At 42.4% G+C, this 27,807-nt stretch overlaps 1 protein-coding gene across 2 annotated transcripts; it reads left to right on the forward strand.

The window, feature by feature from the left end:
• Window positions 1-1,122: 1,122 nt before the first annotated feature.
• TNFAIP2 (TNF alpha induced protein 2) lies at window positions 1,123-27,545 on the forward strand. Of its 2 annotated transcripts, none has more exons than XM_073578029.1 (12): window positions 1,123-1,157; window positions 14,563-14,763; window positions 16,572-17,181; window positions 17,339-17,453; window positions 18,148-18,270; window positions 18,804-18,904; window positions 20,076-20,174; window positions 20,283-20,409; window positions 20,504-20,626; window positions 20,784-20,939; window positions 23,270-23,391; window positions 26,461-27,545. In XM_073578029.1, the coding sequence occupies exons 2-12, from the start codon at window positions 14,577-14,579 to the stop codon at window positions 26,597-26,599; spliced, it is 1,902 nt and encodes a 633-aa protein (XP_073434130.1). In that variant the 5' UTR covers window positions 1,123-1,157; window positions 14,563-14,576; the 3' UTR covers window positions 26,600-27,545. The 2 variants fall into 2 exon arrangements, with proteins under 2 accessions (XP_073434130.1, XP_073434129.1); XM_073578028.1 differs by lacking the exon at window positions 1,123-1,157 and adding an exon at window positions 10,983-11,160.
• Window positions 27,546-27,807: the final 262 nt, after the last annotated feature.

The following is a 27,807-nucleotide window of genomic DNA, read 5'->3' on the forward strand; positions in this document are numbered from 1 at the left end:
ATCCTAATAGCGTGCGCTACGTGCGGTACATGTGGTGCATGCGGTGTGAGCATTCAGAAGTCTGCAGTCATACAGAGTGACTGGAAACTTTCACCACGAAACCAGACAACCCATTTAAAAACATAATTTTGTGCACGCTGCTGTTTTTTCAGGTTCCTAAGGTAGCCTGGAGGGGCTACTAGGGATAAAACATGGCTGATTTCTTCTAAGCACAGTGAACCACGGCTGCCTACCTGCTGTATGATACATGATACATCTCATTCACTTCAATGGAGCAAAGTTGCAAAAGCCGATATCACTCATAACACGGAGTGACGGAGGTGACGATGGGAAGAAAGCAGCCATCATTCTCTAATCCAGAGCAATCCCTTTAAGGATAAGCCTCTGACTTGTGTAAGACAATTTCATCATGATTGATTTATTTCCTTACAACATCATCCTCCGCACAGTATATATTTATATATCACCGCACTTACTCAACCGTGGAAAGAAAACGCTTCTCTTTTGTGGTTTTGTATTTTGGAGATATTTAGAAAAATAATGGAAACCCCCCCAGTATGGAATTCCTTACAAAATGTGCCAAGTGACTGCGTGATGCCCTTGACCAGCCGTCCTCATATGTCCTGTAGCATCCCCTTCTGAACAATGTAAAAATATTATAATAATTATTATTACTGCCTCCCTGGCAGATACAATGTATTATTAATAATAATAATAATAATAATAATAGTAGTACTGTCTCCCTGGTAGATACAATGTAACAGACAATACCCAGTGCACTGGTCGGATCTATGTAAAAAACCTCCTTGTGCTCGAAAACTTGGGCACACGCCTGGCATTACCACATGCATACAGTGTCCTTGGGTTTATGTATGGCGTCTTTCACCTTCATGGAGGTCAGCTATAATGCTCATGGCACAAGCTCAGTAATAGAGGTGTCAACAATACTGCAGAGAGCTAGGTCACGAGTAGTATGACAGACCGTCGCGTGGTTGAGCTTGGGCTCAAGGGCGTATTCCCAGCTCTATTATTCTTGAATACATAAGACATCCTGCATCTGAAATCAGGACTTATACTGTAACAGCGCCCCTGACACGTGGGCATTGTGCCTGGCACAGGAGGCATGGCGGCTCTCATGAGAGCTCGGGAGTATTGAGGTTAGAGAGCATCAGGACAGTCTTTGCTGTTGACTTCAAGACACTGACGGCGGTGTGGCCGGTATGGAGGGCGGTGTGGCCGGTATGGAGGGCAGTGTGGCCGGTATGGAGGGCAGTGTGGCCGGCATGGAGGGCAGTGTGGCCGGCATGGAGGGCAGTGTGGCTAGTATAGAGGGCAGTGTGGCCGGCATGGAGGGCAGTGTGGCCGGTATGGAGGGCAGTGTGTCCGGTATAGAGGGCAGTGTGGCCGGCATGGAGGGCAGTGTGGCCGGCATGGAGGGCAGTGTGGCTGGTATGGAGGGCAGTGTGGCCGGCATGGAGGGCAGTGTGTCCAGTATAGAGGGCAGTGTGGCCGGCATGGAGGGCAGTGTGGCCAGTATAGAGGGCAGGGTGGCCGGTATGGAGGGCAGTGTGGCCGGCATGGAGGGCCAGTGTGGCCGGTATGGATGGCAGGGTGGCCAGTATGGAGGGCAGTGTGGCCGGCATGGAGGGCAGTGTGTCCAGTATAGAGGGCAGTGTGGCCGGCATGGAGGGCCAGTGTGGCTGGCATGGAGGGCAGTGTGGCCGGCATGGAGGGCAGTGTAGGGCAGTGTGGCTGGCATGGAGGGCAGTGTGGCTGGCATGGAGGGCAGTGTGGCCGGCATGGAGGGCAGTGTGGCCGGTATGGAGGGCAGTGTGACCTTTATGGAGGGCAGTGTGACCGGCATAGATGGGCCCTTATGGTTTTTATTGAGGTCATGGAACCTGGGGGAGCAGTGTGCCTGACATAGGCAGCGTTGAAGGAACTGTGATAGCATGGGAGCAGTGATTGTTATAGGGACTAAACATGGAGGACATAATAACAGTCATAGAAGTCTGGATGATGGCATGAGGGGCAATGATGAGAGCCATGGAGGGCGTGTGACTTCTGTGGAGGGTAGGTAGGCATTGTGAGGGCATTGTGGTTGGAAATGGGAGGATTGAGGGCACTGAGGCTGGGAGAGGGGCACAAGGAACATCTTTATACTGCACTGAATTGCACAAGTATGAATATACTCGTACAATTAATGGCAGGAGGAGCAGGGAAGGGCCCACGCTCTCTTATCTACCCCACTCGTGGCTCCTATCTATCCCACCCATGGCTCATATTCCCCACCCAAGGCACTTATATACCATACCCCACCCATGGCACTTATATACAGCACCCATGGCACTTATATACCATACCCCACCCATGGCACTTATATACCCCACCCATGACACTTATATACTATACCCCACCCATGGCACTTATATACAGCACCCATGGCACTTATATATACCCCACCCATTACTCTTATACACCCCACACATGTCTTTTATATACCCCACCCATGGCTTTCTCCCTGGGCCTCTCTGCTCAGATTATTTAACCCCTTCCTGCGGTAATGAACCATTAAACAAACATTCCTGAACTCTTGTCAAGTGTAAAGTGCTAGGAAAGCATCCAATAATTCAACGAGAGCCGCCTAGAAGAAAAATAATCAAATTCATTGCGATGTCTGTGCATGAAATTAGCGGTAATAGCTGTATTTGCTGCTTATGTATTAGATTGTAAGCTCCACTGACAGCAAAAAGTAAAGGACAAGATATGTAACAAGGTTGTAAAAGTTAGAAAGATAGGAAAGCTGAGATTATTAAAGGGAATATCCAACAAAGTAAAAAAAAATCTGCTTTCTTCAATATAATAAATAGCGCCCCCCTGTCCACAGGTTGCATCTGGTATTGCATCCCTACCACATGCATTTCAATGGAGCTGAGCTGCAGTACCAGGTACATCCCATGGACAGGTGTGGCGCTGTTTATAGAAGGAAGTTGACATGTTTTTCTAATTCTAAACATCCTTTCAAATCCATAAAGGTTTTTTTTCAAAGATAATTCCTGTCCACATATCGTATGAGGCCGCATGAGCTGTAAAGAAGGGAATCCCCCACATCTGACGGAATTGAGTTGCCAATGCTGACAAGAGATCTTCTCATAAGACTACTCCTTTAAGAAGCTATTGCCAAGAGACTTTCCAGTTTCTTATCTTTTTTTTCATATCTTAAGTCCTGAGATTCAATTTCCTAGAATTTCAATTCTTTTTATTATAGATAAGATTATCATATTTCTAACACAATGCTTCTTTCAAACCTTTAAAAAGAATCCAAGCTTTTGTGATGTAATCTGACAGCAGCATGATCTAGGGGCAGAGACCCTGATTCCAGCAATGTGTCACTTAGTTTACTGGGTGCAGCAGTTGTGACAGAATCCCTGTTTTTATTGTAGCAGATCTAGCAGAGCTCAGAATGTTTAGCTGTGTGTAACTCAGCCCACACCACTGATTGGCCGACTCCTGTGTACACTGTGCATAGACAGAAAGCTGCCAATCAGTGGTGGAGGTGTGGTTGGACACCTAGAATGGCAGTGATAATCTCCAGTTTAAAAAATACTGATTTTATTGAAACAGCAAAATACAGCCTAGTAAGTGACACATCACTGGAATCAGACTCTCTGTCCCTACATCATGCTACTTCCAGATTGCATAGAAAAACCTGCTGACGGATCCCCTTTAAAACCATAGTAGACCAATAATGTAGCCCACAACACTAAGAGACGAGCTCAGGTCAGGGCCATACAATCTCTGATGGAATCTTGTGACATTTCATTATGGAGATAATTCAACATGGACTAGCCCTTTAAGTAGCTGAACTCTGGACCTGCACTTATTGTACCCATGTGCTTCTTCCTACTTGGTCCTGCAGCCTGAAGAAAAAATCCTGTACATGGATTCTAGTGTATCATCAGCAATCACATTCCAAGCGCTTTCTCCAGAGAACTGGAAATTCCAAGTAAATTCTCTGAGAGTCCAAGTCGGCATCTGCTAGACGTGAGCGCCATAGATCTCTGGCTCATGACTGTGCTGGAGGAATCTGATGGCAGCTGACACTCCAGATATTAGGTCCAACAATTGTGTATTGTGAATATTATGTGATTTGTCTGCAGATGAATGCAATATAGGAAGTAGGAACTGATCAGCAGGTCCTCAGCCATTTCTACAGTCCTGGCTAAACCCTTTCTTTACCAGGTGCAAAGACTGTTGGTTTCTCTTTTACCATACAGCTCCTGCGGCTTATGCCCCATCATGTTCCCAGCCGTGCCTTTTTCCTGACCAATACATCTTTATAGAGATTTGGTTATTCTGTTGACACCTACTGTATTTATCTTGATTTCCCTCTCCCAGGCCCCTCTGTATTTCTCCAGACCCCACTGTCCTTCTCTAGACCCCACTGTCCTCCAGAATCCTCCGTTCTCTTCCAGAACCCTCTGTTCTCCTACAGAACCCTCTGTTCTCCTCCAGAACCCTCCGGCCTCCTCCAGAACCCTCTTTTCTCCTACTAGTACTTCATATCCCTGTCCTCCTCCTTCTTGCCCCCTGTCCTTCTCCAAACACTGCTGTCCTCCTGCAGTCCTCTATGTCCTCCCCTAGATTCCGCTGTCCTTTTCCAGATCCCTCTGTCTTCCACCATACCCCTCTGTCCTCCTGCAGACCCCTATGACCTCCTTCAGACCCCTTTGTCCTCTTCTAGATCTCTCTGTCCTCCTACAGACCCCACTGTGCTCATCTAGGCACTTCTTTCCTCCTCCTTCACTTCTCTCTGTCCTCTGCAGACTCTTTTTTTCCTCTCCTTGACCCTTCTGTCACCTCGACACTCCCCTGTCCTTCTCTATATCCAGCTGTCCTCCTACAGACGCGTTCATGCTTCCCAAGACCCATCTCCTCTCATCCAGACCACCCTACTATCCCCTCCACACTCCTCTGTCCTCCTTCAGACCTAACTGTGCTTCTACAGACAAGTTCATCCCCTCCAGACCCCTGTCTTCTCTATTGTCCTTCGTGCTCTTCCAATCTCTTCTGTTCCTCTCCAGATGTCACTTTAAGACCCCCATGTTTCCTCTAAACACTTATTTGCTGCTGATTTCAACTAGATAGTCTGATGTGTGAGGCCAGCTTAAAGGGAATCTGTCACCTATTTTTAGCCCTATCAGCTGCGCCCACCGCCATCAGGGGCTTATCTACATCATTCTGTAATGCCGTAGATAAGCCCCCTTAACCTGAAAGAAAAGAAAAATGAGTTATATTATACTCACCCAGGGGCAGTCTGGGTCCGGTATTGGTCCAATGGGTGTCGCGGTCCGGTCCGGCGCCTCCCATCTTGTAGCGGTGGCGTCCTCTTCTTGGCTTCCCGTCGTGGCTCTGACACCCATCGGACCCGGACCGCCCCTGGGTGAGTATAATATGACTCCTTTTTCTTCTCTTTCATGTTACATCGGGGGGCTTATCTACAGCCTTACAGAATGCTGTAGGTAAGCCCTGATGGGGTGGGCGCAGCTGATAGGGCTTATTGCAGTGAAAGAGGCAAAACTAACCTTCAAGACCTAGAGAAACCATGATTGTGCAGCTCTGATTCCACACTTGGTTCATGAACCTATGGACAGGAAGCTTCTTAATAATCAGCTACACTCCATAGTTATTTATTGGCAGTGGCATGTGTCTATGCACATTGTGTTATCCGTGTACTATAGGCCACCCCTGCTCCACAGTCTCTGCTGGTATCAGGGATGACGTGGTGCTCGTTGGCTTCACACATGTGGACACAGCTTTCATCCATACATTCTGCTTCCTGGAATTCCCATTCTGGAGTAAGGTGAATGAAGTCCGCTATTACCCTAAGAGGAGATGTGAGGTCGACCTCGTCCTGCGCTCCTGCTGTCATGTAGCAAAACCGATAAGAAAAATTCCATTGCATGAAAATATTACCAGCTCCTCTACATGACACCAATATATCTTGTGGCCAGTTCCAGATCACATTCCGTCTTGTTCTCACCCACCTCTCGTTCCATTTAGGAAATGTCCCAATGAGATATCTGGAGGTGTCAGGAGGTGACATGTACGGTGCTAACGGAATTCATAGCATGCAGTATGGCAGATAGACTCAACACTTGGATGTGTAACACAAGAGCGATGTCTTACCAAATACTGCCATGTTTAGGAATCATTGTTTTAAAATGGTCAATGGAAGTAACTAATAATGGCTTTTATAGGCATTTACATAATGTACAATGGTGCTCCCCATTATTGGCACCCCTTCATTTTTTTCATAGAATGTACAATATCTTCAGAAATAAATGTAAATGTACCAAAGTTATATCCTCAGGATTTTTTTAATTCACGTTCCAAAGTAATACAACAATAAAACATTGTTTTTCAACTTAGATGTTGCAATTTCAAAGAAGAAACAGAATAAACATCTTGTGCAGTAATAAAGGCACCCTTAATTAATACTTGGTTGCACGCCCTTTGGCATTAATGACAGCCTCAAAATGTCTCCTGTAGCCATTTATAAGCTTCTTGCACTTCTCAGCTGGTATTTTCTCCCACTCTTCCTTTGCAGTTTGTTCAAGCTCTTGAATGTTTGCAGGGTTCCTTTTCCCAATAGCAATAGCAGATTTCAGCTCACCCCAAAGATTTTCAATGGGATTGCGGTCAGTTCATTGTTGGCCATTTGAAAACAGTCCATTTTTTATTTTTCGACCATTCCTGCCTACTTTTGGATGTGTGCTTCGGGTCATTGTCTTGCTGGAGGACCCATGATCTCCGTCTCAAATCAAGTTTTCTTACACTGGGTAGAACATTTTACTCTAAAACCTCTTGCCAATTCCCTGATTTCATGATTTCTGTGATACAGTCAAGTCCTCAGGTACCAAATGCAGCAAAGTAACCCAACAGCATTATTGATCCTCCAAAATGCTTTACTGTTGGTAGGGTGCTATTTTCCTTATAAGCTTCATTGCACCATCTGTAAACAAACTGTTGCTTTGCATTGCCAAAAAGCTCTATGTTGTTTAATCTGTCCACAGAACACTCTCCCAGAAGGATTATGCTTTGTCAAGGTACTTTTTGGCATAGATCAGTTGTTCCTTTTTATGTCTTTTCTTCAGCAATGGTTTCTTTCTTGGCCTTCGCCAAAAAAGCTTTAGTGGTTTAGTGTCTGACCAACATGCCGACTATTATATATAATGAATTTCAGTCTGTACGTCTGGCAAAAGGCCATGGAGAGGACGTGCTGGCAGCACGTGAGTTACGCTGCAGTCACACCTCAGGCTGCAGGGCTCCGGACTCAACAAATCCAAAATAACAGCCTAAAACATCATGAGACTGTCAAGTTCAGGTCATGAGAGACGCGGCAAGACCACGCACTGCAATCTGTACTCGGATCATGACTCATGATATGCGAGTAGTGGACAGCTCTGACAACTGACAACCAAATATGCTGTACTTTCTACACAGAGGTTGTATTTGGCTACCACGGGTCCATAATGATTTCCATGGTGGTGTCCCAGCAGAGTTAACCAATCCTTTAAACTTTGCTTTTCTAAATTATGATCAAAACACTCCAGCATGGCGTCCTCTTCTATGAGCCAATGGTTTGTGAATCGCAGCATCGAGACTCTGCAAATGTAACCTTTTGCTATGGAAAAGCTGTGTGTTTGACCATCCCTCTAATAAGGACCTCATTGCACGGCTGCACAGCTGCTAGTGGTGGGTGCGGAGTGGTCATACCAGTGTCACACTGGATTCAGCATGGATCCCCTTCCCTAGAGTAACATTGCTCAGGTTTGGACATCCTAAGCGGGGAATGAATCACTTGCTGCATTTCTGCTATATAAGTCATTTCACCTTTCTTAATCAGCGCAGTGATAACAATGGTTAAACACATAAACCAGAAAACGTGCAGATAACATTCTTGTTCTATATAAAGAACATTTCAAGGGTATCACCCACATTGTGATGTTCATCTGCCTGGACCAGTTGGGAAGACTAATAGGGAAAATGAAAGAGTCAACAGAGGAAAAACCCAATAAAGTCCAAAGTGGGATAATTATATAAAAAACCTTTATTTGTGTACAATTAGGTAAGTGGAGGCAAAGAAAAAGAGCAAATACACACATAAAATTATATAGAATTTGAACCAAGCGGTCCTACTGAAAAGATTTGAGCTGTGTGTGATGGCTGTTCCTGGACAACTGAGCATGTGACACCTCAAGTGACCGGCCTGTCTCTACCGTAAGACGTAGAATGCCGGCAGACTTCCTGCTTGTTCTGTTTGCACTTGCGCCAGCACCCATCTGTTTTCTTTCATTGGCGGCCACTACCTTTTTAAACGTCTCCTCTAGAGCCTGAGGCCACCCACAATGAAGGATGCAGCGAAACGCGCGTCGGGGTGAGCGCCACACAGTTTGCAGGACACTACATGATACAGGTATCTCTCCATTTGTTTACTCTTGATGAAATATAGTATTTTTTGTACAGTGGTGATGGACTATGCACATCTGGTACATAGGGCATATGCAATGCTACAAAAAATATGATTTCCACAGGTCTAAGGGTATGTTCAATTATTCACATCTCACTTTCTATCTACGTCTATTGAATTTCACTTTAGTGTGCTATTTACAAATCTTTTCCATGGGACTGCCACTGTCTCTCCCCTGAATTTATCAGTATCACACATTATGCCCCCTGAAAATATTACCGCCACACACCATTTCATCTGAATATAGTACTGCAACTCACCATGCCTGAGCATAGTACTATCATACACTGTCACATCAGCGTAGTACTGTCAAGTTCCCTGACCCTGAATATAATACTGCAGCACCCTGTGCCCCTATATCTTTATATATAATAGTGCCTCACTGTGTGCCAGTATATAATAATTCCACACCCTGTACCTCTATAATACTGCCACACACTATGTCACCTGTATTTAATACTGAAACACCCTGTGCTCCTATACTTCCACACCCTGTACCTCTAGATATAATAATACTGCCACATACTGTCACCTGTATTTAATACTGCATCACCCTGTGTGCCTATATCCTTATATATAATAGTGCCACACTGTGTGCCACTATATAATACTTCCACACCCTGTACCACTATACATAATACTTCCATACATACTCACCTGTATTTAATACTGCAGCTCCCTGTGCCCCTATATCCTTGTATATAATAAAGCCACATTGATTGCCAGTATATAATACATTCGCACCCTGTACCCCTATATAAAATACTGCCACACACTATGCCTATTGTGCTTTTTTTCCTGACTGAATTGCAAAACTATTGCTTTTTTGAAAAATGCAGCATGTCAATTCTTTCAGTGTTTTTGCAGCGTTTTTTCACCTACATAAAGAAATGGGTAAGTGCAAAAATGCAGCGTTTTTGGTGAAAAAATGCAGCTTCAACAGGATGTCAAAGCCATTTATTTTTGCAATTTTTCTGGTTAAAATCATAATATTTTGGGGTCCTCATTTGAGCATGGCTGCTAGTATTAAGGGCATGTCACACTAAGAGATATCGCTAGCAATATCGCTATAACTTGTGACGTTATAGCGATATTGCTAGCGATATCGCTGTGTGTGATACTTACCTACGACTGGCTCCCCCGCTGGTTATCGCTGATCGCGCGAGAACGTTCAGGACTGTTTTTCGTCGTCAGCTTCCTGCGGCGCTTCCTGCTGAGACGACGAGCGACGCGTGGAGCCGGGCGGGAGGACGCGGGATCGCCTGGTGTGACAGGTAAGTAGCGACCCCCGTCCCCAGCGATGTCGCTAGTGAGATCTGCCTGTGTGGCAGCTCACTAGCGACCACTTAGCGATGTACCAGCGATCCTGACAGCGTCATATCGCTGGTCGGGATCGCTGGTACATCGCTAAGTGTGACAGTACCCTTAGTACAGTTAATTATATTAGTGACATGTGTGAAGGTAAACAATTACCTATCAATGTGTAAAAGTAAACAATGCCCTACAACTCAAACCCCTACCAATGTGTGAAAGTATACAGTGCCCTACCAACTCAGTGCCCTACCAAGTGTGAAAGTAAAAAATTGCTTACTAATGTGTGAAAGTAAACAATGCCCTAAAAACTCAATGTCCTACCAAAGTGTAGAAGTAAACAATGCCCTACAACTCTATGCCCTTTCAAAGTGTGAAAGTAAACTATTCCCTACCAGCTTGATGTCCTACCAATCTGTGAAAGTAAACAATGCCCTATTAATGTGTGAAAGAAAGCAATGCCCTACCTACTCCTTGCTGTATCAAGGTGTGTGAGCAAATAATTCTTGACCAATGTGTGAAACTGAACAATGCCCTACCAACTCAATTTCCTACCAATATTTGAAAGTAAACAATGTCCTACCAATTCAATTCATTACTAATGTGAAAAGTAAACAATCCTTAAACAATTCAACTTCCCTCTACTGATTTTACATAAAAAATGCTTTATGGGTTCACATACATCTAGCATTGGTGGCCTAACATCTTGTATTTTAGGTAACAAAGTTGATGAACTTTGATATCCTTTGATATCCTGAAAAACGAGGCCAAAAAAATGCTGCAAAACTGAATCAGAAAAGCAGCAAAATCTGTGTTTTGACTGCAACTTTTCTTTACTGTCAAGAGATCAGGTTTTGGCTGCAGAACAAAACAGCAGCGAAAAAGCAATGTGTGAACAAAGGCGTCTTCTTGGTTTCCAGATTACCTACTCACAAGCAGACGGGAGCTTTTACATGCAGATTGAATATTCTGTAATATAATATAATCAGGACCATAACTAAACTGTATCAAAACTTGATTGTGAACAGTGACAGCTGGAGGACAGGCGGCAGCGGTTTTCACTTTCACTCTTGCTACATTGTGTATAGGGTACATGTCCTATAAATTTGCTAATAATGACATGTAGAAGCCCCAATAAGGAGGGGCTGAAATGTGGGGGTTTCCCAGGCAGATGGGAAGTTTTCTAGTGATTCTGGAGTGGGTTGGGAGTGGCTGTAGCTTGAGGATGACACATACATAAGAGACTGTGATGCAAGGAGCTCAGTCAGTCCCAGCTCAAGAGCCAGACACAAAGCATCCACCCAGAAGCCTCACAGGTAAGGAAACAATGTATCATGCAACATTGCCAGATGACATATGTATCCACAGAGCCATGTAGGATTGCTGCTGATACAGGGCAGGGGTCTCCTAAATGCAGATTTCCTTGGATGATTTGCTGACTTGACTGTAGATAGTAGAGTTGCACCTGATACAAACCAGAAAAAAATGTATCTTATCTTCTTTTTCTGTACAGTTGAACGCAATTTATTGCTCGCTGTTATCAGCCAAGAGGCAGGCTTTCTGCATTTAGTGGATGGATGGTAATAAATGACTTGCACTGGATGTCAGCTCTGCAGACAATGACATGTGTGTACTTTACCTGCACTTCTTCTGTTATTAAAAGGCATCTGAGGCAAGGACTATTGTTTTCAAAATCTTTCCTATTGCAAAATCTTGTATATTTAGGGAACAAAGGTCATGTGTGTCAGGGTAGTCACAGCTTCTGAAGGCTGGGAATAATGGGGAACTGGTGTCTGAATTGTATCTTTGCCCCTTATTGAAGCTTTTAGTAAATATTTGCATTCTGATACATGTACCTATAAGTCAGGGTCTATCTGTTCCTCCTGGAAATGTATAAAAAAACATGACAGTCAGGTCTAAACAATTCCCATGTCAAAGTATGTCCATACACAGTGTACAGCCTCCCGTAACGCCCAGTTGTCAATTTATTAATATTTTTAAAGGAAGAATAACCACTCAGAGTTACAAGAATCCAGAATTATTATTTTATGGGTAGGGGGGTTTATTATTTACTGGAACAGAAATGTCCAAGTGTTTTTTTCACAGAGGATTCTGGAAGATATTTTTTGCCCCCTGGAAACCACCAATAAGCAGGCTGTCAGCTTTATCAATATAACATATTAATAGTCTTTCAGAACATGTTTTAGGTATTGAGATATGATTGGAACAACTAGAACCACTAGTCATCCAGAGAAGAACAGTATTACCCACTCAAGAGGCCAAAAACAGGAGCATATCGATCGTTTCCAGGTGACAAAAGGAATGTTTTTCTTATGAAAACTAAGCAGAATATAATGGGGGCTTACAATAAGATTCCCTCCTTTGTGTATACATTTGTATCTGTGATGATTATTTGAAGGTCACCTTGTGCTGTGACCTCTGCTGACTCAGCACATGCAGGAGATTATCAAAGATTTTTAGGATTGATTTCCAATAATTGATATTTTCTAATTGAAATATATTGTGGCTTCTTGATCACATGATGCAAGCAGGATGGTGAAATTGGCAGACTGTCAGGATCCAGGACAGTCAGGATCCAGGACTGTCAGGATCCAGGACTGTCAGGATCAGTCAGTGCTAATGATGCTGCTGCTGCAGGGAGATAGCACAAGAATTGCAGATATATCTCTGTGCATACGTAAAATATAGTTCGCAATTAAAGTATGGTGTTGGAATGACCACCCGCCACCACCACATGTCCTGTATCCTGGAGCAGGAGGGTCCTATCCTATGGTTTGAAAAATATTCAGAATTGAGAGTCCTCAGTGGTTGATACCTTTTAATGGCTAACTGAAAAGATGGAGACTCAGGTCTCTTCATCAGGCATTGAGTCTTGACTAATACAAAATCTGAAGAATCACATATACAGTAACTTCACATCCCAGACTCTTCTCTCTCTCTCTGGGATGTGAAGTTACTTTTCAATACCAGTAATTTCATATCCATGGTGTTATGATCAGGCAGCGTCTGGGAATTCAAGCTCATGATGACCTTTGACACTTTCAATGCTGGAATGAATGTGTCGCATGGATTTATGTCATTTTAGATCAATTAAGGAAGTTGCTCCTAAGACCTTGTGGGGGCATCACAACACATTAGGAGACCCCAATCAGAGGACAATAAAACATCCAGACTCCTTATCTATGAACTGGTCCAATATTTATGTTTCTCCCTCTCCCACAATGATAGTTCTGCTTCTCGTCACTTGTCTTATCTATTGCATTTTTTCTGTGCTGTGTTGTGCATAAATATGTGATTCTTCAGATTTTGTATTAGTCAATGCCTGATGAAGAGACCTGAGTAGTCTCGAATGTGTTACCATCTTTTCAGTTAGCCATTCAAAGGTATCAACCACTGAGGACTCTCAATTCTGAATATTCTTCTATCTACTGGCTAACACGGTACAAAGATATACATCTTTCCTGTATCCTATGGTTTGGTTTTTCACGCTCTTATCTGCTATTCTGTTGGAGAAGGAGAACCTCACTGGATGGAGGATGGGATGACTCTCAGATGAGGCTTCCCATTAATGCTTTTTACATTCTTTGGACTTAGTCCAGAGATGCCCTTAGATAAGGGCACAGAGATGTACGGAGGTTTATTCCTGGCAGATTTTTTTTGTCTTTTTCTCTAAGCACGCAACAGCCAAAGAAATCACATTTGCATAGAACGCTCTTGTCCTATAAGGAATCCATAAATAATCAGAATGTCCTGATGGAAAATCAATGCATAAAGGCCTTCTTTAGCCTCAAATATGTTTTCGAAAGGAGAGGGGGTTTTGTCTGAGGTCTTATTGTGCAATTGCTCATTTGTAAGCTCATACGGTCCGCCTAAGAAGAAGCGAGCCTCATTCTCGTCTCACACATGTTACAATGGTGGAGAAAAGAATGGAGTTTGGAAGTTTTGGCACGGGGTTCTCCTAGGGGCAGTAGGTTCAGTGGTTGCAATAAAAAAAGACCCTTTGACCTGTATGAAAAGCCCCATACTAATAATTGGCCATGTTGGAGCTTTTGCTTTGGGGTCTATGAGTTTCTAGTTACGCTGCACTGGGTTATCCAGTGCAGTTAAAATCTCTATCAGTAGGATAGGGGATAATTTACAGATCTGTAGGGATCCGTCCACTGGGAACTGCAGAACAGGGAACTGTTGTCCCTGGTAGAAAGGAGTGACAGTGCGCATGCTCACCCGCTGCTCCATTCATTCCCTATGATCCTGCCAGGAAATGCAGCGCTCGGCAGTCCCATAGAAAATGGATAGAGTGCCATCGAGATGAAAGTGCCCCGATCTGTCTATTGGAGCCATGGTATGGCACCATCACCGATCGATACGTCATCACCTATCCTGCGGAGCACCCCTTTAAGGGACTCAAAATCCTACTGAGTTGTTAGCAGCCCTACTAATAATGATCTTACCTGGGTGTGTATAAAGTCGAAATATGAAAGGGAAACTTAATAACAGTAATTATCAGGGTAGACACAGGTGAAAGTCTCCAGCAACTCTGCAGTTAAGGCTTGTGATTGCCCAATCTGCAGCTTAAAAACAAAACAGGAAACGCAATTTTAATTTTTTCCATTCTTTTGCTAGATTTATGGACAGAAGGAAGGCTCTGTTTAGGCGACTATAACCCTTCCTCGCTACTTTGTTTCCTTCCTTTATAGCTGCATTCTGATACATGAAGAATATTAAATCCAGAATGGCTGCCTTGGCGCAACTGGCCACAACGGAGAACATTACTGGGAAGAAAAGGAACAGCGCGGACAATGGTCACAAGAAGAACAACATCTTCAAGGACATGATGAAGCCTTTCAGACCACGGAAATCCAAAGAGCAAGATCAAGAAATCAAGAAGGAGCCCACAGGTAGGACTGGTCAGCAGGATCTCTGGAGTCCTTGGGAGGCAGATTTGTTACTGGTTGAGGCGACTGGTTCATTGATGTTAATTAGTCATTAATCATTGATGTTAATTAGTGGTACTAAGAAGCGGTAGGTTATTGTAGACAAAGCCATATTTCTAAGGTCGTGGTAGGAAATGTGGTGTGATTGGTCCCATCAGTCGGATAATATTTGTCATGGTGATCATCCTAGGTCTTGGTAGGTACTTTGCTATGGCTGATTTCTTTACCCTTATTGATACGGTCCTGGTACTATGCTATGGTTGGTCCTATCATATGCATCATATTTGATTTAGTTATGGTACAAATGGACAATGTTCTTGATTTACTGAAAACCTGTCATGTAGGTACTATGAATTTGTTGGTGTCACCAGTCAGAACATATCAGCATCTTCTAGGGTTTGGTTGATTTCTTTACTCAAGACTTAATAGGAATTTTGGTATATCTGATTCCCTTTAGTCAAGACCAGTGTGCTACAGTCATAGATGGTCCTGTGGTGGAAGTGGTCTTGGCACTATGGTATGATTGGTGCCAATTAAGAGATAAGTGTCACAGTCATGGTACTCCTTGCGGAGAATGACATGCTAAACATGTCGAGGTGAGGAGACTTAAAGCCACCTCGACATGTTTGGCATGTCATTCTCCGCAAGGAGAAATGATACTTCATGGATATCGGTCAGACGCCTCTCTCACAGCCAAACCAGATCTCCCACTTTGCACTGATGAGGGTCAGTACCCCGAAACACAGTGTCTGCAAATGGAGATTCTGGCTTGGCTTTTATCCTAAGTCATGTAACTAGGCTCGTTAAAGGGTCAACATTGACTTTTAGGATTGCTACCTCCAATAGGTGGCACTAGAGTTCTAGTCCTCTTCCTCTCTGAAGAGACAATTTGCATAATTAGTCATGGTACTATGATATGTATCAGTCATTATTGTCATGGTGATAGAACCATGGTGTTATCGGTCTCATCACACAAAGCAATTTTTTGTTATGGTCATGAGACTATGATTAGTCCTATCAGTAGGATATTTGTCATAGTCATGGTACTGTTGTATGGCTGATCGCTATATATAAAACTTACTTGTTATTGTCATGATATGAGGAGTCCCATCAACTGGGGACATAACCGTCATAGTCATGGTACTGTTATATGGTTGGTACTGTTAGAGTATATTTGTAAGGGTCAGGGACTACGATCCCATTATTCTGCTATGTGGGTACTAATATATAAGTGATAAGCCAAACGTTTTTACCATAACCAGGTTCCCCGCATCATGTTCCCACATGCTTTATGCATCTATAAGCCCTCTGCGTCTGTACTGTTACACACTTAACAATATAGCTGGTCCATACAATCAGGGCAATTGTTACCACCCACCTTTCCTGTCTCCCCTTTTTTCCTCATAGATTGTAAGCTTGCGAGCAGGGCCCTCATTCCTCTTGGTATCTGTTATGATCTATACGATTATTGTTATGCTGTAATGTCTATTGTCTGTACAAGTCCCCTCTGAAATGTAAAGTGCTGCGGAATATGTCGGCGCTATAGAAAAAAAATTAATTATTATTATTATTATAAGACGTGAGGGGGGCTGAGTTGTAATGCCAGTCAAAACCTGTGGACAAATGTGGCACAGGATTTTTTAAGGCTCATCTATATTATTATAATCTCCAAAAATATGAAAAAAGTGATGCCTTCTGAAGAATTGCTGTCTCGTCTTGGTTCAGTTCCCCTGAAATTCCCCCAAAAACGTGTTGTTATTTTTTATTTTCAGTTGAAGACATACAAGAACAAATTGATGAAAAGCAATTATTAGATGCAGCCAAAAACCTGATTGATCTAGAAGACAAGATCCTCCAGGATCCTCTTCTGCAGGACAAGATCGAGGAAGTTAATGCCCTTTATGGAAAGTTAGAGAAAGTGGTATTTCAAGTAGTCGGGGACTCAATCACCCAAACGAATGGAGATTTGCTTTCTCAGGCTGTAAAGGTCATCGTGGAACTAGAGAAAGAAGATGCCCAACATGTCCCCCACAGGATCTACCCAAATAGTCCATGGCCGAGGGGCTGGAGATTGAAATGGGAGCAGTGCATTGAGAATAGTGTAACCGATCGCTTCAGTGACTTGTCCAATTTTTTACTCAATGAATTTACATCCTCGTTGTCCCAAAATCTTGCTACTTTGGGAAGAATTTTAAAACAAGACTTAGTCCAGGTGGTCACCCATCTGAAGGATCATTATCCCAAGGACTTTGATGTTTGCAACATTTATGCAAAAAATTACTATTGGTACGTGGTGTCACAGATGGAGCTTATAACAGGGTTTCAGCTGGCGGACGAAGATACTTACCTGCTCCTATGTTGGGTGAACAACTATTATCCAAAGTAAGTATCTCGCTGAGGTTCTCTACTGATGTCCATGTGATGAGCACAATCTGAATCACCCTCGTGTCGTAAATGGAGGGGTGTACAAATTATTCCCAAATAATGCATGGTGTAATATATGTAGCAATACGTTATAATCATACCCTCTCTATTGCAGCTTGATTTTGAAGGACCCAGTGTTGATTGGACATATCAATGACTCAAAACTGCAAGACCTTCTCTCACCTCAAGTGATCAGGCTATTAGAAGCCACTTATGTTGCCTATGAAATAGTGAGTACTTCTGAAGGATTTCTGTGTCTATCTTCCTATTTATTTATTTTGGCCAAACCCACCAATTTTGGTGTGAGCGGGCAACCATCTGGGGGGTCTCTTGTCTCTCCTCCAACAGATGATGTCAGGGAAGATAAGAATCGGCATTCAAAATTCAGATCCTTTTGTTCTCCCAGAGATCGGCTGCAGCAAGAGGTGTCCTCCTCTACTACTGAAATCACATGAATGCTCACACACATGAATATGCTCTGATGTAAACCATCCATTGTAGCTGTGTTTAGGGTCATTGAGACTAGGGTGTAGGTTCACCTATCAGCAGAACAACTGTTTTGCAGTCTCTAACAGCTTTTCCTCCAGGATAGCTCCATCCATTTTTACATCAACTCTGACCATCTGCCCCTGCTGAAAAAAAGCCTCCTCACAGCATGATGCTGCCACCACCATGTTTGAGGGTGGGGATGGTGTTCTTATGGTTACGTGCAGTGTAATGTTTCCACCACACAGAGTGCTTTGCATATAGCCAAAAAAGTTCTACTTTGGTCTCATCTGACCAAAGCAGCTTCTTCAACGTGCTCACTGTGTCCCCTACATGACATCTGGAAGAAGGTGCTCCGCTGAGATGACACTGTATGATTATCTATACATTCAACACAGCAAGAAGAAGGTAACTGTGCTTTCTATTCTACTCTGACAGGAGTCTGTGAGGACGTACACAAACAGAAGTTTGGACGTGGAAATGAATCGCTGGAAGAGCGGGAAAGAACCGGATAAACTGGGAAATTGTCACCACACTGAGCTACACATTGATATAGTCCAGGTAAATGGCACCCATATGTCTTTATGTTGCATGTTACCAGTATTGCAGTCGGCAACATTTACCTTTTGAAAACTGAACCCAATTACACAAGTATGAAGTGCAGGTTTCTCAACCAGCTGGAAACCCTTAGAGAAAGTGGGGTCAATGTTACATAGAAAAGAACAACCGGGGGCGTCCATTGGTCACCAGTCTCTTGCAACTTAACAGTCTTCAAATGTCTTGTCCTCTTCCATGAGCCCTTCTTAACTGCACAGAATTTAAAGGAGTTTGTTCTTTGTACAACACACTACACATACCGTACTAACATAATGGAGATGGAATTCAGTCAAGTGGATCCCACATACAGGACCATTAGTCAGAGCGGAGGCGCAACAAAGGGCAACGCTTCTCTTGTAGGACTTATGAAGTGGGTCAATGAGAGCCATGACATGCATCAATTAAAAATCATTCTTAAATGTATATGCTGCTGCCAAATATGTCAGATTGGATCACGTAAGCTAATTACTCATTTATTGCATGTGTTTGATTTGCAGATTTACAGTGGAATGATAAAGAAAGCAGGAGAAATAAATAAGGAGATGGTGGACAAAGTATCTCGCTTGCTTCCTCATGAGATGAGGGAGTTTTTCAAGAGGTAAAGGAATCACTTATTAAAAGGAATTGATATCTGACACCTTGAGTTAACTGTCAAGGCATGCTGGTATTTGTGGTGTTGGAAGGTAGAGAATGCTTCACTTCTGGGACCATCAGAGAATGTGAGGGTGCAATGGGGTTGATTCCTTTAAATGGAGTTTTGTGGCAGTTCTCTGCCGAGGCCGGATACCAATGTGGACAGGACATAAAGTGGCAACATATCTTAATGATTCACCACCACTTTATAAAATGGAAACACCCCTTTAAAGAGGACCTGCCACTTGCCATAAATATATATTGCTTTACCTGGTGTAAAAGCCGCTGTTCTCCTGGATCCGGCGTTGTTTTTCTTTTCTTTCTGCTCCTCTCCATTCTTGAGATATGGCCCTCTCCTCCCGGTATATAAATCTATTCTTGTTAGCCAACTGGACATAGTTTTCAAAAAGATGCCTACTAACGGAAGAGGAGCACGCCCACTTGGCTAAAAAAAACAGGATTTATTTGCAGGAAAGAAATAACCATATCTCAGGAACGGAGAGGCTTAGGGACAAAAGAGAAACATCGTCGGATTCAGGAGAACAGCGGCTTTTACACCAGATTTAAAAAAGACACATTTATGACAAGTGTCAGGTATTGTTTAAAGGGCGTCTTTCAGCACGAAATAATGACTGTTCAAACCAAGCACAGTTCTTTGGTGCACCCTTAGCGCAGCCAAACATATAAGTGCACCTTCCCACCCACTTGTTTTGCCTCTATCTCCATCCTTCTCTATGAAAACAGAGCTGTCAATCAAAGAAGTGGAGGGTGGAGATGGAGGAAAACCAGGCGGGTAGGAAGGTGCACTTGTTGTTTGGGCTCACCAAGGGTGCACCGAGCGCCTCCAGAAGGAGCTTTGTGCTTCAGCCTCAGAGGATACAATTATTTCATTAGAGCCGGCAGGGTAATGAGTGAAGGTCCATAGTATTAAATAGCTTTTTCTTTATAAATTCCCCCAAAAAATTCTAACTGACCAATGATGTCGACATCACACCCTAATGTAGAGGGGTAAAGAGTCAAGAAAACCATTTTTTCCGGAAAAATTGGATAATATTATGACATAGTGGCCAGTGTTTCACATGTCACATAAATGATATTATGTATCAATAAATCATCAGAAATATCTTCTTTTATAGATACAAGAGCAGTGTGGAGGAATTCCTGGAGAAAAACAAGGCACATTCCTTCTACAAAGAGATCGGCATCACCAATGTGAACTGTTGCCTACACTTCAGGTGAAACATCACTCACTTTATTATTGACAGAACTTTTTGTGTGTTTTTTTATGTTAACTACACTTGTTACAACAACTTAATTCCTATTTGGCTTTTATTTTTTTTCAGGAGATTTATAGAAAATGAAGCCATGAAGTTTGACGCGGAGATGCGTCAGCAGATGCTGGCCACCATTCTCCAGTGTGAGGACCTGTCGTATGACGCTTTGCTCCAGGAGCTTTATCGAGAGCTGAAGGTAAAATCATGAAAAAAAGTCTAAAGTCTAAAAATAAAGTAAATTGGAGTGTTCTTATCATTTTACATTAAATTTGTCATTCGTTCCTGTCCAGACGCAATTCAAGAGAATGTCGCAAGGCAGCAACCTGTGCAGCTACCAGATCATGCAGGACATTGTAAAGATGGCGGAGAGATTCGTGTCCGGCTTCAAGACCCTGTGCCCACCCTGCTACAAGGTGAGAGCTGCTATCTGAGGTCCTACAGCCCCTTGTAGTTACCGTTTGTAGTGACCCTTGGGGGCTCGGAGCTTTTGGGGTCCTAGCGGTACATTCTTCAGCAGTGTCCCCCGTGGTGCCACATCAACGACCAATTTTCTTCCAAATATTTTTTTAGGATATGATCGCGAGGATTCATTTGCATCTGGTGAAAGAATATCTTATAAGACTCCTAAAGAAAAAAGTCCGCCATAATAACGCGCTGCAGCTGCAGACACTGGCCACTCAGATCAACGAGAACGCCAATCTCATCAATGACTTCTGTGCCGCTCATGTGAGTAGTGCATCCATCACTGAAGCATTATATGTACTATTGCAATCAGCTTTACTCCAATGCATCTAAAATAATAAAGGAGGTAAACCTTTGCAAATAATCTTAAGAAAATCTCCTCCTACCGTTTTTTTTGTACACAACTGCTTTGCGCCCCTATGGGTTTCCATGGTTGCAGACTAAAAACAAACATTTTTGTAGTCTGACCCTGGAATCATGTGTTACGCCATTACACCACTTCTTCTACATCTGACTACAGTTTGTTTGTAGTCTGTTACCTTGGTAACACAGCTCTGCAACAACCGCTGTATTTGCATTGGTTAAACACTTTTTTAGCATTTCCCACAGTTAGTAAAGTAAAATCCATCATGCATAAAAGTTTTTACAACTTTATGGGTAACTTTTCCAAATAAAGTTCCAGCAGTCAGTGCAACGTGGGAAGATCTGTACTATCCCCGTGTGTTTAGGGGACTCACATTAATCAGATCTGCAGTATTCTAGGGTCACCAAGCTTGCATGGACCAAAGTCAGCAGATTACCCGAGTCCACTGGTGGAATTCCACCATCAATATGCAGGATTGTCTCTCTGTATTGTGAGATGGTGGGGCAGAGACTTGCTCCTGCCATGTCGCCCTCTGGGGGCTCATCTACAAGGGGACAATCTGCAGCCACATGACCGCGTCCTTGACAGTGACAACAAATAATGTTTTTTAGGGATAACATGTCTGGGGGCCTCCTTTATCCCCATTAAATTATGGTCTTCCCTAGTTCAGAGGTCTTCTGGTTCCTTGGGGTTGGCCTGGTGGGAAAGATGTCCTCTGTAGTCTACTAGGGCGAATGGCTTCCTTGGGGTCCGCTTGTCCCACATGACATTGTATCCAAACTGGCAGGGCTCGTATACATCGGTCCAGGATCGCTCTTTGCAGGCGAGACTTCAGGCTGCAGACACTTTTTAGCGAAGTGGAAAGGATCATACATTTGTGATCTCACAGGTTTATCTAGGTACAATGTCCAGGTGTGAACCCGCTGGGCTTTGACAGCAGGGGTACCACCCATGGGAGCCACAGCAAGGACTCATATGGTTTCATTTGGCTTCTTGCTGACCTCAATCATGGTGGACTATCTGGGGACTCCTCATTGAGTAATGGAGCATCAGTATACGCCCGGCGGTCTGCTGGAAGCTGCTTTGTCTCAGCAGTTCTATAAGATAGTGACAATACATCCACGTTGTCCCAAGGTGCCATTTTTTGCAGTGAAGCCTGAGTAGAGGCAGCTTCGGCCTGGAGTTGAGAGCTTTCTGTCATCACCTTTATTATTGGACTATCTAGCTGGTTGGCATTAATCTTTCGCTGGTTGGCAACACTTTGCCGCAGCTAATTGTTGGCTTGTCAGATATTTTACAACTTCCTCCATGTCCTCAGTGTTTGGTTTTGCAAAAGCAGCAGGTTTAACCAATGACTTAAAATTTTCTGTACTTTTGTGCCGCATCCTCCTCCATTGGAAAAACTATAGGGGATAATCTTCCACTGGAACAGACGGCGCTTATGGTTATTTGCTTCTTTTGCTGTTCAGGAAAACAAAATACAATTTATACAAAAATGTTAAAGTCCTTGACTGCTAAGTACACATGTAGGTGGTGAACAAGTGGGCGGACGAGGGCACAGCGCCCAAACACAACATCGGCTTTACTCCCAGGAGTGAACGCTGCTCTTTTCCATCACACCGGAGCATTGCAGGTGATCGGCCGCAGTCTTAGCAAACACATGGAGCATGGACATTCTCAGGTCTCTTGATCAGATCTCCCTCTATAAGGCTATGTTCATTCTAGGAGTTTTTTGCAGCTTTTTTTAATGCAAACTTTCAGCTGCGTTTCACAGTATGAGCCAAGTCTATGAGATTTCTGAAATCACCTGCACACACTTTGTTTTTTTTTTTCTGGCTGTTTTATCAAAGAGCTGAGTTTTTGCAAAATGCAGCATGTCGCTTCTTTCAGCGTTTTTTGCAGCGTTCTTCACTCAGTGAAAGAAATGAGTAGTGCCAAAAACGCTGCAAAAAAAGAAACAGGTATCAGATTATATTTTTTTTTATGAACTAACCTTTATCAGCACACACAAGAGACAGATGTACCCTGACAAAAACGCAGCAAAAACTAAGCAAAACCTACTTTTTGTAAGCAGCTTAAAAGCATAAAAAAACTGCAGCAAAAACGCAACTTGTGAGCATAGGTTCCTGTCTAAGGCTATGTGACATGTTCACACCATGCGGCACGCTCCCCCTGCTCCTGTCACAATGTATCCAGTAGAATAATGGAAATTTCTTTCTATCATTTACAGAAGTCAGAAGCGGAATGGTTGAACCCTGTAATACCCAAAATAGCAGAAATTATTCGTCTCCAGGACCTGTGCGCCATTCAGCTTGAAGTGGCCACGATGGTGGAAGACTATCCAGACATCGGGTGAGAATAAAAACCATTGGTCCTTTATGCTTTCAATGATGTAGTTTTGAGATTCGCAGCACAGAGTGTTTTTGTCATTGAAAAAACAGTGTCCACTGCAGCACAGAGTATTTCGGAAGAGAAGTGCGCTGATTATTTGGAAGGTCATAGATTGAGATTAAAACTGTAGTAGCAGGATCCCAGCAGCACAGAGGATTTCAGGAGAGGAGTGAGCACACCTTTTAGGACTTAACGTCACATAATGCAAGGAGCCGGCTCTCCTGCAGCACAGAGTATGTCAGGTGAGAAGAGTGCAGTGATTTTGTGAAATTTTACAGATCGAATGTTAAATAATAAAATGGTTCTCAAAAGAGCAGAGTATTTCAGGAGTGGAGTGTCCAGATCTTGTTGGATTTAACAGACAGAGCCATGAGCTGGGTCTACAGTAGCGCAGAGTATTTCAGGAGAGAAGGGTGCTTAAGTTATAGACAAAGAGTTACATACGACCGGGCTGCCAATAGCACCGAGTATTTAAGAGAGAAGTGTCCAGAACTTTTAGGATTTAACAGATGGGAAGTTGCTTAGAGCAAAAAGCAGTGTCTACAGCAGTACAGTGTATTTCAGGAGACAAGTGTGATGATTTTGTGAGCAGTCAAAGTCTAAGATTGCATAACTAGCTGTGAGACCCCAATTAATAGAACATAGTTCCCAGCAGCACAGAGTATTTAATAATATAAAGGTGCCTATCTTGCAGGAGAGTAACATAGTGGGAGAAGCATAGTCTCCAGCAGCACAGAGTATTTAATAATGTAAAGGTGCCTATCTTGCAGTAGAGTAACATAGTGGGAGAAGCATAGTCTCCAGCAGCACAGAGTATTTAATAATATAAAGGTGCCTATCTTGCAGGAGAGTAACATAGTGGGAGAAGCATAGTCTCCAGCAGCACAGAGTATTTAATAATATAAAGGTGCCTATCTTGCAGGAGAGTAACATAGTGGGAGAAGCATAGTCTCCAGCAGCACAGAGTATTTAATAATGTAAAGGTGCCTATCTTGCAGGAGAGTAACATAGTGGGAGAAGCATAGTCTCCAGCAGCACAGAGTATTTAATAATATAAAGGTGCCTATCTTGCAGGAGAGTAACATAGTGGGAGAAGCATAGTCTCCAGCAGCACAGAGTATTTAATAAAAGGAGTGTGCTATTTTTGAAGGAGGTCACATACTGAGAAATGCAAGAAGCAGGTCTCCCGCAGCACAAAGTATTTCAGAAGAAAAATGTCAAACGCTTGCAGCGATCTCTCCATTAATGGTCTTCTTACTGCGGATGGCGCTGTAGAGCAGTGTGAGCAGGGAAATAAAAAAAAACACACAGGAGCACAGAATATTTTAGGAGATAAATGCGATGATCAAATTCCAAAAGGAGAAACCTCCTAAAGTAATCTGCGGTCACTGAAGTGAGTTAGATTATTTGGCTCGCTTCTAACATTTCCAGATGGCCCTGCAAGCAAACAAAGCAGAGCCTCGGTATTCCCGGAAATCCACTGTTTACTGTAAGGAAAATAAAAGCTTAAATTCCCCAGAATTCACTAATGACAGATGAATTCCAGTTCGGGGTTTCTTCTGTCACATCCAGGACACACATTCTCTGTTTTTCTGGCTCAGGGCCCTCCAATGCAAACACCATTAACTTCAGACACCGGCGCCACCTCTGGCCCACATTTACAGCTTAGTTTGTCCTTTCAGGGAGTACGGTAACCAACCATTTCCCTTAGAGGGTTAACAAACTGCATTTAGAGGCCATTATTTCTGTGAGAAATCTGCTAATTAAAAGGCATTGAGAAATGTTATTCCAAAATCCTGCTTGATTTTTTGACAAATTCATAAATATGGAATTTAAATGTATCCATGGCAGAGATTGGTGTAAATGGATCTGTACAGTTCAGCATTCTGCCTGTATATACAGTACAAAGCATCACGGAAGCGCAGCCAATCAATACAATAGCAAGTAGTGACATCACTAAAAATGCAGCCAATCAAAACAATGGGAGGTGGTTACATCTTTGATTATTCACCCAATCAAAACATAGGAAGCAGTGACATCACTGAATATTTAGCCAATCAATACAATAGAAACCAGTGACATAGTATACATCACTGCTCTCATTAGACCATCATATATCCTTTCTGTGTATTGATACAATAGGAACTAATGATATATCTTTGCCTTCTGCCTACAAGTACAAGAAAAGGCAGTGACATCACAGAACATTAAGCCAATCAGAACAAAAGGAATCAATGACATCATAGAATGTTTCTCCAATCCATACACCAGCACATAACTTCATGTGCCTATCGATGCAATAGAAATTGGTGACATCACTAAATGCTCAGCCTTTCAATACTATAGGAGGTAGTGACATCACTGATTATTCAGCTAATGACATCACTGATTATTCAGCTAATGACATCACTGATTATTCGGCCAATAACATCATAGAATATTCAACACATCAATTTAAATATTTACAATCCCCACCAGTAAGTTATCCAGCTATTTGATGCTTACCATTGACATCCACCTATGAAACCAATAGGAATCAGTGATGTTAGTAAGCACTCGGGAACAGTGCACTCCCTTTATGTTTGTGGCGATTCATCAAGTAGTGAGTAATGATGTCATACCATATACAGCCAATCAATAGAATAGCAATCATTCACATCACTTAAGTATCAACCTTGGGAACCAGTGATGTCACTGTATATTCTGCCAATCAGTGCAACAGGAGCCAGTGATGTCACTGAGTTTTCTTGAACTTAAAACCTGTGAGATTACTTTTTATTCAGCCAATGAACACACAGCTTTAGGCATTTCCTACTTTGGGACAGCTGAATGACGAGTAACGGTGATGGGAGCACTGGAAATGCTGGTAGTCACCCAGATTTCTTTAAAATAAATATAACTTTAAAAAATTAAGTGACTGAGAAAACTATATAGAAAAAGACACATCGACAGATAATAGATGTTTTTGTTTTATGCAGATTTTTGGGGTCTCTTTACTTATAGATTACAATGGTTTTCTATCATTTACAGGAACAAGCAAATTGAATACATACTGTACATTAAAGGGAACCTTTCCAGTAAAGACATCAAGTCCATCCTGACAGTGGCCAACACCATTGAAAGAAGACCATCTAGTAAACCTAAACTTTTTGAATTAATCAAAACTTAACAAATGCATGAGAACAGTACGAGGTATCTAGTTTACATGGGGCATCTGTCCTTTTCACGTTTGTGGTTAGAAGTTCACGTTCCGGTACAAACCATCAGTAAGGTCCGTGTACCCAATGACCTCTAGATTTCATTGCACTTTCACTGGCCTCCATAAAGTAGGTCCTTACTCCATATAGCTGTACTATCCATTGCATTGTATCAATGGAGCTTTTTTTCTTTGTAATTTTTTTATCGTCTACTAATGTAATTTTTTACATTTTATTTAATTTTTGTATATATGTACTGTATAAGATGCATAATAAGTATGTAAGAATGTACACAGTGTACAAATATTGGATGTATAGCGGGTTCCCCTACTTGAAATAAGATTCATGATTGATTATTTTTCAATCCTGTCACCTGAGTGAATATTTTTGTGTTTCAGGATGTAACATCCAATAAGTGATTACACCATGCACATGTATAATGAAATGCTCATTTAAGAGTTGTGTTTCATTTTTGATTGCTGTTAAAATAAATGTAACTGTTTCTGAAAATTTTTATGCACCACTAATGTGCAGTAACCCATAGCACTCAAAGAACTGTTAAAACCAATATACAGTAGCTTATACTTTGTAGGCAGAAGAAGTTAAAATAGGTGTGAACTAATGACCTACAAAGTCAATGGACTGAGAAGACAGTATTAAGGAGGGCATGGTCAATGAGGAACTGCCATGGGCTTCACAGCTTGCCCATTCAGTAATCGGTAAAATAACTGATCTAGACCATAGGCTACAAAATAAGCTTCATTATCAGGAAGGGATTTATATAATAACATTGTATTTTACTGAACAGATCATACAAATATGGTTATATTATGCATGTTTGTTTATCTTTGTGTTTTTTCATTTTCAGTTTTTTATCTCTTTGAATAAATATTTTTGTAATAAAATATTATATTGTAATTTTTGTGATTTTTTTTTTTTTATTAGAAAAATTTAACAGAAATATTTCACAAATAATTTGAGTTAATAGATGTAGAAATGGAATGTAAACGTTACAGTTCACTTAGTATGGTTAATTGGGAACCGCCATGGGCTTCACTACTAGGCCATCCCCTGTAATTGACTGGCAATATACCCTGAAATTGGTGTCACCTACATGTTTTAGGACATCTTATATTAAAAAAAAAAAAAGGACTGTCACTATGAGTTTTGTACGACTGTT

Source organism: Dendrobates tinctorius, unplaced genomic scaffold, assembly GCF_039654945.1.
Source record: "Dendrobates tinctorius isolate UK_male_01 unplaced genomic scaffold, ASM3965494v1 ptg000058l, whole genome shotgun sequence".
NCBI classification, from domain to species: Eukaryota; Metazoa; Chordata; class Amphibia; order Anura; family Dendrobatidae; genus Dendrobates; species Dendrobates tinctorius.